Below are 12,618 nucleotides of genomic sequence, written 5' to 3'. Positions count from 1 at the left end.
ATGCTGAACCCTAATTCCTACAGTCTATCTTGCCTTGAGTTCCATGTAAAATTATTGGAATCTTTAGGCTAGAAGATTAGCATGTACAAGTGAAGAATTATGTTTCTAACTTAAATCAACATATCTGATGCACTCCTAGGAGGAAACAGGTTGACATTTCTTCAAGTTGAGGAGTAAATAAATAAATAAATATATATACATATTTTTCTGTTTTATCTGTGTACATGCGATGCAATTTCTACTATTAATACATATTTAATGAAATTGTGATATTTTATCCAAAAAAAAAAAAAAAGATGTTCTGCTCACTAATTTGAACTTATCAGGCTTGGATGTATTGTACAACTTCAGTCGGTAACCAAACAGAAAAGTCAAGCCCAAGTTTGTGTCGTCATTGTTTTGAACTAACCCAAACAACGTTGTCACCGGAAACATTAGCATTGGGTCAATGGCCAGCCGGCAAAGTGAGCAGCTTATTGGATAATCTGATCGTTCCGTCATTTCATTGTGAACGACTTTATTGCTAAAAGATTTTAGGTAACTTTCATATGCCTTTTTTTTTTGGGGGGAGGGGGGGGGGGATGCCTCCCATCTTTCCCTCTAAATTTGACAGTAAAAATGATTCTAAAAGTCCTCTTCTAACCACTAAATCAATTCCAATGATTGATTTTCATATGAGGTATTGATAGTCATATGTGAATAATTAAAGAAATTGACTCTAAAATCCAACTCAATTGATAGGACATTAGTCACGTGATTGTTGGATCTTTGCCTCGCTTCTTAAGTCATTCCATTTCAGCTTCTCCTTGAACCAAGAAAGAATTTTTAGATAATTTAGGATAATAAATCTTATATAAACTGACAGTGTATATATTATTACTATTGGATTCATAACATATGTGCAAAAGTTAAATTTCAAATTCAAATTATGTATGACTGTCATTTATCCAAAACTGATAATGCATACACTATTACTGTAGGAAAGATTAATCATAAATCTTATCCGCCAATAGTAGATATTATTGGTGGTTTAACAGCATAAGTTGTTAATGCTTAGTATGACTCCGATCCCTTGTTTCATATATATAAAGGTTTGGAGAAGATCCATCCAGGGACCATTCAATAGAACTCATCTTTACAACAAATTGCAGACTGGTGCTGATATGATTAGGAGTAGGCAAAAGCTTAGGTGTTGTTTAGATTGCTATCTTTCGTAGAAGAAATTTTTTGTCTTTTGTAAATACTTTTTTACACATTTTTTAAATTATTTTATTTTACTTCACATACATCACATCCTAAAAAGTATTACAGAATTTTGTCCAAAAACTCTCCAGAAAATGCAATCTAAACAATTCATTAATTTTTCACATTGTTAACTGATTTCTATTTTTGATGGTATCTTAAAACTAGTTCAACCTTTTACTTTTTCTTTGATTTCATAAATAGCCCTTTGCTTGTGTGCAAGTATTTCGATACTATTTGATTTATTCGTTTCTTAAAATTATTTGAATTTGGTGTTATTTGCCCTTGACTATTGTCATATTCGATTATTAAAATTCAAGCAATGTATATCATCCTTTTTCAATGGACACTTTCTGCCACTATCCTACATCTTATTGTGTTTGTCCTAGGTCACTTGAACTTGTCTACAACAATTTGAGTCCTCTTAATTGGGGCATGGTATGTTCCAAATCAGCCGTTGTTCAAAATTTTTTATTTTATTTTTTTTTTTTTGCAAAAACAGAAATCCCTTATGGTTTGAGAAATCACAAGTTGCCAATAAATTGTCAATTGAACATCTTATACCTTAGGAGAGAGGGTTGGAATAGGTGGTAAAATGGAAAGAAATATAAGTAGGAGATTTTGAATTCAAAACCTCCCACTTAACTCAAAAAAAAAAAAAAAAAAGAAGAAGAAGAAGAGCATGTTACATCTCAAGAGATGATTAATTGTCCATCCACCATAAAGGGTAAATTGGACATACAATAATACTTTGAAAATGTTAAAATTGAAAAGAAATAAAGGATATATTTCTTTTTGTTTGTGTGGGGGGGGGGGGGGGGTTGGGTAGGGTTGGGATGGGACAATTGGTTTCTATTTTGCTTGCCTATTATGTCTCTATCCATGTCGGCTACAATTCCAATTTTCAACTTAAAAAAAATGTTGGATGGTCTTTTCCTCTTTTAATCTTTTGTTTACTTTGCCAAGATTTCCTGTACTTGATAGGTGTTTCTGCCACTGTATGTAAACAGGTTCTGCGAATAATTGTTACTTATCTAATCAAAGTCGTAATTTGATAATGATTTGTCAGATTTGGCATTCAGCTCACAATTTCTTTCGGTTTTCGGTTTTGCACGTTGCATGTATTCCACATTACTTGCTCCAGACAACTATCAGTTCTTCATCATTCCTTTACATTCTACAGAGCTGTAGTATGTCGTAATTCCCTTCTTTTGGTAGAAGATTGGCATCTGCAAGTGTTTGAGGTTCAGATGAAAAACATTACAATATGTTTGATCAATTTTCTTTTAGGAATAAAAAAAGGATCCTTACTGAATGCACGCACTTTCAAAAAAGCAACACAAACCCTTAACACAATGTGTTGGCTCTGATACCATTTTTGTTAGAATTTAGAGCATAAATTAAAAGAAATAACACTCGTAGTTAGTGATGCAAACAAATTGCTTGTTATTTTTCATTCATCATCTCCCTTTTTATAGTGGTATAACAACAAACTAAATACAGCTATCTGTTAAACAATCTTAACAAAATACTAGAAAATCGAAGATAGTGAAACTAGTCAAAAGGCTATAAATGTGGAACGATTCTAACAATTAGCTAACAATCTAACTTATTTAACTGAATTATCTTATTCTAAAGCTAGAAAGTTGCAGCGGAAGTTACATCATTCCAACAAAAATGACATAGAAAATAACTTTTTATAGTAAAAGTTAACCACTAAAAACATTAACAATTTTAGACCTTTTTTTTTCCCTTCTTTTTACCTTTCCACTCCTTTTCACACCCTTCCTACTCCTAAATATTAGATTGGGGATTTGAACCTGAATCTAGCAGTGAAAAGAAGTCTAAGAGCCCTTACACATCAATTATGTTGAATTAGTTCCATAATGGCACATAGTAGGGCCGTAAACAAATTGAACTTTTTACGGTTTGAGTTTGATTCGAAATTTTGGACTTGAAGTCCAATTCGAATTCGAATCCTATACGAGTTCAAAATCTAAGCTCTAGCTCGATTCTATTTAAGATTAGATGAGTTCAAACTCGATTCAAGAGCTCAAAAATTTATTTAATTCTTCAATTTTTAATATTAAATCATCACTAATGCACATATAGTATCGATATAATAAGATAATAAATATATAAATTTATATAAAATATTAACAAATGTTCTAAATAAAGAATATTAAAAATTATTCGAATCGAATCGAATCGAACTCAACGAGCTGAATATCTACAAGTTCGATCTCAATTTGATGCTACAAATGAATCCTAATTCTTATTCAAATTCGAGTTTGAGTTCATTAAAAATAAAACTCGAATCGAACCTTGACGACTCGAGGTCGAACTCTTCGTTTATAACCCTAGCACACAGTATGCTGTCTCAATCTCCCTTTCTTATTATTGATTGTTTTAAAGTGCCCAAGGATCCCTGATTTAGTACCAACTTCCCAGATATATATGCACAAGCATACATTTATGCAACCGTTAGACATACCCTTTCCTTATTAGTGCTACATAGTGTAGGGAAAGAGAAAAACAAATTTAAAAAACGCTTTTTTTTGCTTGAAAAGACAAATTTAAAAAAATTCTTAAGCAAAGATCCTTTCAAGACGCACATTTCCACCTACACCGCTTGCCAACCTCTAATATCTATGCTGTTAGGCTTGACCTTATACATGTGGAGGATATCTATCAGCAGAAGATAATAGGCAGTGGTTGCCTGGTAGGATGGGATTCTTTAACCAATAAGAATGTTGATAGGCTTCCTCAATATTCAGGCCTTCGATCAGCAGAAATTAAAGGCATCTCGAAGATGTAGAAACCACAGAGAATGACCACCACGGCTTTGAAGTGGTCCTCAGGTCCAGACCATCAACCATTAAGCAGAATGTCCTCAATCAAACTTCAATTGGGATATTGATTTGAAACTTCTATTGGTCCCTTGGAAAACATTCCCATGACATTCCCATACTACTAATAAATACTTCTCACCCACAAAGTTTATCCACAATGTGCACTGACATACATCCAGGAGAGTTTCTCAGAAATTGTCGTTGGAAACAATTCTTGAAGGAAATCTTTCATTGAATTTATTTTTTTGCAATTAGATACACCTAGCTGCCGTATAGTACATGCAATATATAGCATGTATGGTTATATTGCATCTAGTTATACTTTTGCAAGATGGTGAATGATAGATGATGATACCAAAATGATTGGTATAACTATCAATCTTGACGGTATGACATGTAATTACACGTACATCCAAAATACTGGATTTATCTAAATTTTTTCAAGCATATATAAATATACTCCATTATTGCATGAGATACTTGTCAAGTGAATAGGTAGTGTAACAGGATTATTACAGGAAAAAGTTGTAATCGAAGATTCTTTCTTCAGATAAACATGATGGGAGCACCTATATTGTCATGCCATTTTTAATCAAAAAGAGAAGGAGTGACCATTATGTTTTTGAAGAAGGAAACACACCAAAAAAGAAAAAAAAACTGAACTTTAGTAGTTTTTTCATTTTTGTCGGCAAAGAGAATAGCACAACTTTAACAACCCACAAGGGGACCAAATCCAGAATCATGATACTGCACCCAACAACTATGAAACTTGATCCCAAAATCTCTCACTCTTCAAATTATTTTAGAAAAACTAATTTCAAGAGCAATATCCATAATGTAGAATTAATTAAACTAACTTCCCTTGTTTTTTATTTTCTTAAATTTCTATCTTGTTCACATCAAGAAAATGGCTCGATGTGTCCGTTTCTTGTTCACATCAAGAAAAATGCGAATTTTGTTCCAGATGTTTGGAACATAATAGGTGAGTGTGAAACCTCTTTTTCCTTTTCCCTAAAATTCTTCTCAAGAAAGAGGGAGGAGAGAAGAAATAGGCAGTACTGGAAGGACAATGATGGCATTGAAAATTGGAATTCTCTCAATAAAGAGGAACAAGAGAGATGATATTGATATGCGGTACACAACCTTGAAAAATTTGCAAGCAATCAATTAACCAAGATTACCCCACTGCAATTGTACTTGTATATATGACGAATAAGAGTTTGGAATTGCCCTTACTCATGGCAAGTGTCTACTACTTTTTTCACTTAACTACTATCATCAAAGGAATTAATCTAGTGCAAATTAAAAGGACAAAAAAGAAAAAGGAAAACATGTGTCCTCTTTGTTGGACATTTGAATACCACTTGGCACATCAAGTTTGAGCAAGAACTATTTCCTTCTACAAGTCAAAATATAGATTCTTAGATAGTTAGCTTATATGGTTTAATTTCTTATTGGTGCATGCCAAGGTTATTATGTGATGTAACATAAAGTGAACTCTCATCCTTTACTGTGCTCTGTACTGGTTTGCTTATACCAGATTTTTTGCTCAGGCAAATTAACTATAGAGCGAAAGTGAGAGAAGAATATTATGGGATCCCACCTTAGTAGATAGATAGTAACCAAATTCAATGTTGCTACCAAACTTGTTGCAAAAACATTAAGACCTGACCATCATGTGATTGTGTCTCATGGACCGAATCATTTAGATTTTTGCTTTTTTATCTTAAAAATATGGATGACATGTTTTGACTGTTTCTGCTTAATCAACACAATATCTAGGATATAATCAATTCACTCCGGTATATGTCCAATTTGAATTATTGGGTCCATTTAGATGCTGCATTTTTTTAAGGTTTGTATAAAATTTTACTGTAGTTTACTATAGAATTTATAGAAAATTTTTTATATATCTAAAGATTTGGAAATTTTGAAACATTTTTCTTTTTTTTCCTTTTTTTCTCTTTCTTTCATCTCTTCTTCTTCGTCCCCCACTCCACCGCTGGTCTTTCTCCTCCCTCCTTCCCTACTATTGCTGTTGGCCACCATCTTCGCTGTCGTCGAGGGAAGGGAGGGAGGAGGAGAAGGGGTGAAGAGAAGAGGGGAGCGAGAGGAGGGAGAGGGAAAAAAAAATTAGAGGAGTGAGGTGGCAGCGGCAGGATGAGGTGGGAGGATGGTGGTAGAAGAGAAAAATGAGTGTGTGTTTTTAAATATTTCGGGATGTATATTTTAAAATTTTTGTGGTGTTTTAAAAAATTACTATAAATAAAATTGTTAAAAATTTTATTGTGTTTTTAAAAATTACCATACATAAAGTTATTAAAAATTTTATATAATAAAAACATCGCAAAAAATTGGGGTGCTAAACAGAGCCATAATATAAATCGTATCTTCAATTTCGCATCTTTCCTCCAACTTACTTACATTAATCTTGATTAGTAAAATAGGATATACATGTGGAATGGTCCTCTTTTTCTAGGCACAGGACATAACCACAAGACCATTGCAATAGGGCATTTTGTCACCACTTTCTCAACCAATGAACTGTGCCTCATGTGTCAGTCACACTCGAGTTAAGCCTGACACCTCAGATTGATGGAAGGAATATAAATATACGTTTTTCATAGTCGATGAGAAGTCAAGAAATTATAAATAATGAATAAATCTTATATATACTGATAGTGTATATATTATCACTATTGAATCTATAACACATATGTAAAATTTGAATTTTAAATTTAAATTTTGTATAGTTATCATTGTGTAGGAAAGATTAATTCTTAAACAATATTGAAAGGTTAAAAAAAGTATATAATCGTTAAAGTTTGAAAGTAAAATAGATTCTTTTTTTTTTTTTTGCCCTATTGTTTGCTGAAATTTTTTCAATAATTTTTTCGTCAACTTCATCATCACCACATCAGGCTCCAATGCCTTGTACATGTTGATGGAGCTATTCGGGTTCATCTTGTCATTATACCAGAGGACAGGCTACGTGCTTCTTACTATTTTGTGTGTATACTAGCGCTTGTCTTTAGCATAAAAAGCTTAAAATCCAAGTTCATCTTTCCCTGTTCGAACTCATTTATTCTAGCTAGTTCCACAATGCATGTGGCGCATCTAACCGTGTGAAAACAAAACTAAAAAATTTTTTTGAAAAAAAGGAGGGCTAGAAACCTCCTTGATTTGTGAGACATCAAGTATCTGTTGCTAACAATATATAGGGGGTTCGGGAAGTGTCTAAAAAAGCATGCAAGATTATGTTTTCTGTAGGGCCTTCAGGGTTTCTGACATGGATACATACTGAGCAAGGAATACATAGATATGTTGGCTGCATAGTAGGGCAACTTCGTCTTGCCAAATGGCCTTTGTTTCCTTGTATATGCTCCAAAACATGGATGACCCTCAACTATGGAATCTGGAACAATCTGCAGCAATAGAAAATTACATATAAAATTCAGAACGTTTTTGGACAAGGTAGGCCGCCCTTTTTAGGATGAACTATTCTCTTATTGGGGCTTTATATAGAACATATGCGTATTTGGGTTTCTGTATTGAGGCTGCTGTCCTTTTTGGTGACAAGAAAGCTACGGATATAAAGTATTGTTTTATTAGGCAATGAGCACTGATTCAATATAGATAATAAAGCAAAAAAAAAAAAATTTGATTTTGGTACAGCTTATTTACAAGAAAAAAACAAGATTGATTTTCATAAAGCAAAAATGATTTGATTTATAAACTAGAAATATTGCACACGGGAGAGAACAAAACAATCAACTGAAAAACATATAAGAAATCTACAAAGTGAAAATTTGCAGCAAGTGTTTATCCAACATTTCCAGACTTCTTGTACAATAGAAGAGCAAGCATCTAACAATTGACTGATTAACTCAATGACTAGAAAACGGTACTTAATAAGGAACCCTCTTCAAATGACGAAGAATAATCCTGATTTAATGGATTCAATACCTTTCCACCCTTGTCTTGTGCACAGTTTCAGCAACATTCACTGCTTTCTGACTCTTGCATCCCAAAAGTCCGCCAGGGCGGATTTTTTGTGCCTCTTTGCCCGCTGGACTTTGTATACTAGAGTTTCTGTTAACTGTATTTGATTGGATCATGTCACCTGAAATGGCAATATTCTTTTCATCATAATCTGAAATGACAGATGAAAAATCTGCAGCACTAGCCGTGATAACGCTCCACTCGATGCTGGCCTCGCTTGGTGCATATTGTGTTGGTGGAGACACGCAACCTGCAGACATATTGTCAGCTGCTTCCGTAGTCAAGATTGGATATCCAGCGCCAGATATGTCCTCAATTTCGAATAAATCCGAGCTAGCATCACTAGTCATGTCATCCCCTATTGTTATACTTCCAACTGTAGTAGTTGGAAGATTTGGGGCTTTAGGAATAGCATCCCATGTTAGCATGGAAAGTTTCCTAGCCAAATTTGTTGCTATGTCTCCCTTTTTCATTCTATCATAGCCAAATACTTCCAGCGATCTTCGGGGATAATCTTCCGATTTCTCCTCATGATCCAACTGCTTCTTAACAGTCACATTTTGAGCCTCATCGGGATTAAGAATAGGGAACGCAAAATGGTTACTATCTATTCTTTTTGATCCTGGTTGAGAAACTTTTTCTTCAGACGCTATTCCAATGTCTTCTCCTGGATTTTCTGCCATGTGCACGGCTCCTTTACCCAAACAAGGTCCGCTGCAACCCAACGAGCCAAAAATTCTCCTTGCAATTGCCTTTCTTGGCCTTGCTCTAGCGACGTTTTGAGAAAGATTCCGTATAAGTGCAGCCTGACTGTTCCAGCTAGTTGCTTCAGAAGATGTACTAGGAGTTCCTGGCCTTAAGTTTGGTTTTACCACAGGAACATCAACTGGTACTTCATTTCTGTTTTCAGGCTTCATCCTGGCAGCATAATCCAGTCTCGTGTTGAAGTATTTGTCCGCACCAAAGACTCCGATTTCACCATTATCCGTTGAATTTGTTCTTTCAACATGTGTTGGAGATATTCGGGGCAGAAATAATTCTCCATTCAGATCATGAACAGGCGCCTTGACAGTAAATACGAAGTTTTCTTGTGCACCATTGAGATGATGAGGAGAAAATGAAGCAGCAAAACGGTGATTGGAGAGAGTATTATCTTGGCTTATGTTGATAGGGTGTGAGAAGTTGAAACTTTGAGGCGGTCTGATGAGAGGAGGCATTGCTCTTCCTGGAGTTATTGGAATTGAAGTTTCCTGTGATAAGACTGCAGGAAGAGGATCCTCCTTACGAGTACTGATCTTCTGCACAAAGCTTTCTTGATCACCAGGCTTAAGGTAGTAAGAAAATGATGCAACTCGAAGGTTGGCTAGATTATCTTCTGCCTCCATTTTCTGCGAAGTTTAGTTTTGATGCTTGATTACTCCTTTTCGAAAGCTTATGGGATGAGTGAACAAAGGAAGCTAGGACATCAATGAAGTTGTAACAAACTAAGTACAAAAGATAGATGATTGGAAAGTTGAGGATGCTTGGAGAAAGAAAAGAAAATATGATGAATGTTTACCATACAAATTCTGATCAATTGAGGGAAAGACTTTGTTTTAGCTTTTCTCCCTGGAAAGCACTCATATATATAAGTAGGGTGGGAAAGGTTAAGAAACAAGAACATCACAATGTGGATCCTACACATTTTGCTGCACTAAATTTTCTAGTTGTTACATTCCAAAGCCTCAACTGACATAAATGGCTTTATGGTCCCGCAAAGATAAAAACAGATGATTGCTCATGAAACCCCAAAGCTTTTCTTAGACAAATCTATTCAGGTAAATGTGATTTTGATCAGTCCCATTCGATCGAAGAATCATGTATTAGAATTATTTAAAGTATACGCGTCTCTCTCTGTTGAGGAGTCATTCGCCTCATAACTAAAATTGATACTTCGAAAATTAGAAATTTTGAATTCAAATCTCCTTCACTTTTTGCATTTTTTATATCTCATTCTTCTCCTATTAGGTAACAAAAAAATATAAGCGTCTCTAATCTATTACGTTGTTTTCTTGTTTGTGAAACACGAATTAATGTTCAAAAAACTTTATGCAGAAACTTGTATTGTTGTATTTTAGATCTAAATGCTAATTTCACAATGAAAAAAAAAATTGTTACTTCTATGAATGTAATATGAATTGATCACAACAATAATTGGTCGAAGATTGCAGCCTTCCATGTGTTGTCTCTCTGTAATGTTGAAAGTGATTTACATTAAATAGATGCTCTTAAAGTTGGGAAATGCCAGTGGATGAAAAAACAAGTGGCTGGAAAATGTCGTAAGGTCCACCAACCTACCATTCATTCAACTGAGCCCACAAAGTATATGCAAAGTTGACATGATTTGTTAATTCTTTTAAAAATTCATACATTTTCCTCTTAAACGTTCAAACATTTTCAAAAAAAAAAAAAAAAAAAACCTCCTCTACAAATTAAATCTTTTTCTTCGGTGAAATTTTGAAAAACTTTTATCTTAACTCCAAGTTTTAAAAGTACGTGGCATTCAGCCTCTTAAAATGAATTTTTTTGGTTTCGCTGTTGCTTACTATATTTTTTAACGATTAGTTCATCTATAATATACGTATATAGATTTATGTTGTGATATTTAAGTTGTTTTTTATTTATTATTCATGTCGAGTGTTACAAAATATGGTAATTTTTTTGGTTTCGCTGTTGCTTACAACATTTTTTAATGGTTAGGTCATCTATAATATACATATATAGATTATGCTGTGATATTTAAGTTGTTTTTTTATTTACTATTCATGTCGAGTGTTACAAAATATGGTACGTGTGGTTCACGAAAAGCTTAATTATTTGGTAGACCTAGGCTCTACTTGGATTTGATTTTTTTCCCATAAACTGTTTTTGTTTGTGGCGTTTAAAGTAACAAATTTCAAAAATAAACTCGATCTCAAATATAACTTTCAAAAAAAAAAAAAAAAGTCGCAACCAATAATCGGAAAGAGAGGGGAAGAGGGATTGGTAAGGACAGGGGAAGGGAAGGGAAGGGAAGGGAGACGAGAGAAATGAGAAGGAGGAAGGAGGGGAGGGAAGGAAGAGAAAGAGGCAGGAGGAAGAAGGGAGAAGAAGAGGGAGAGGCAGAAGACAAGAGGGGAAGGGTCGGCGGTGGAGACGGAGGAGGAAGGAGAAGAGGAAAATTTAAGAGTTTCCTTTCCTTTATTTTCCTTCCCTAATCCAAACAATATATTTTTAATGTTTCATTTCATTTCTTTTTGTATTTAATCCAAACAAATGGATGAAATCTACTTTCCTTTACTCTCCTTCTCCTCTCCTTTCCTTTCCTTCCTTTTCCTTCCATCCAAACGATACCTAAGCGAAAGCTTTAGGCCAAAAGAAATACTTGTTACTTTGATCATGGTAAGTACTAACATGGCTCATAGAAAAAGGCGGGAAGTGGACAAATTACTAACTCACTGACTTGTTAGAACCTTTTGAAAAGATCAAAAGAGTTTTACAGTAACTGTTGTTGTTTTCCAGATTTGGATTTGTCTCAAGAACAAGATTGCACAAGTCACTATTCTCTCAAAAACAAGGAAAGAAAAGGTGAAAAACCCCAACATTGGTTTTCATTTTTTATCCATTGAATTTTGCCATGTGGTCAAGTGTTAGCTGCAATAGATTTGGAATAGGACATATGATGAAGATTTTACTTTTATGTCCCACTCTATAGCTTAGAATTGCAGACAAAAGTTTTCAATTGAAGCGAATGATCCCATTGAAATGTCAGTTTTCCCAAGAAATCAATGCAAGATAAGAACGAGACAGAAGTAGTACAAATTACGTGTACCAAAATTTGTACCATTCAGTTCCAATGGTCATTTTCTGAAAAAGGGTATGAAAACTTCCTAGAGATTTCGACAACTGAATGAAAAAGTGGTGATAAATCTAATTTGATAGAAAAATTGGTTAAAAAGAGTTCATTTTCCCATAAGTTTACTAGCTAGATACATGATTCTTGTGGATTAGAGGATGCAAAAGAGCTTCTCTGTAATGCGTTGATTGTACCAAATCCACAATTTCAATTTTACCTTGGCGGCTTTGGCGTTCTCTTTTATATTGTAAAATAATGCATGAATTACCAATTTCCGATTGTAATGCGTTTTTCATATTTCTTTTTTTTTTTTTTTGGGTTCTTGGATGTAATGCTATGTATCTCAATTTACACACCTCCATTCATTAGCAAATTCTGTTTGCATGATCTTTTAGGCAAAAAAGTTTCTAAATGTGGAGTTTGGGACCAAAGTGTAGTATTTCCAAAATGTTGGTAGCAAAAGTGTATCATGTCAAATGTAAGAGAGAAAAGAAAAGGTAGTACATGTTAAGGACCATTTGTGCAATTCTCCCAGAAAAATGACGCATGATGATCGCTCCAGTGCATCAGGGTACCATTTTGGTAACAAATTTCACCACAACTGGCCAAACACATCAGTGCATCGTACTCTAGTCTTGGAACGATAGC

At 34.3% G+C, this 12,618-nt stretch overlaps 1 protein-coding gene across 1 annotated transcript; it reads right to left on the bottom strand.

Moving 5' to 3' along the window:
• Positions 1 to 7,139: 7,139 nt before the first annotated feature.
• On the bottom strand, positions 7,140 to 9,672 carry LOC113741734 (protein PHYTOCHROME KINASE SUBSTRATE 3). Its single transcript, XM_027269338.2, has 2 exons — positions 8,061 to 9,672; positions 7,140 to 7,519 (listed from the first exon to the last, which is right to left on the bottom strand). Exons 1-2 carry the CDS (start codon positions 9,479 to 9,481, stop codon positions 7,501 to 7,503), a joined length of 1,440 nt encoding a protein of 479 aa, XP_027125139.1. The 5' UTR covers positions 9,482 to 9,672; the 3' UTR covers positions 7,140 to 7,500.
• Between the last annotated feature and the right edge of the window lie 2,946 nt (positions 9,673 to 12,618).

The sequence above is a fragment of the Coffea arabica genome, chromosome 4e (assembly GCF_036785885.1).
Source record: "Coffea arabica cultivar ET-39 chromosome 4e, Coffea Arabica ET-39 HiFi, whole genome shotgun sequence".
Taxonomy (NCBI): domain Eukaryota; kingdom Viridiplantae; phylum Streptophyta; class Magnoliopsida; order Gentianales; family Rubiaceae; genus Coffea; species Coffea arabica.
This window is presented reverse-complemented; position numbering and strand designations above follow the sequence as displayed.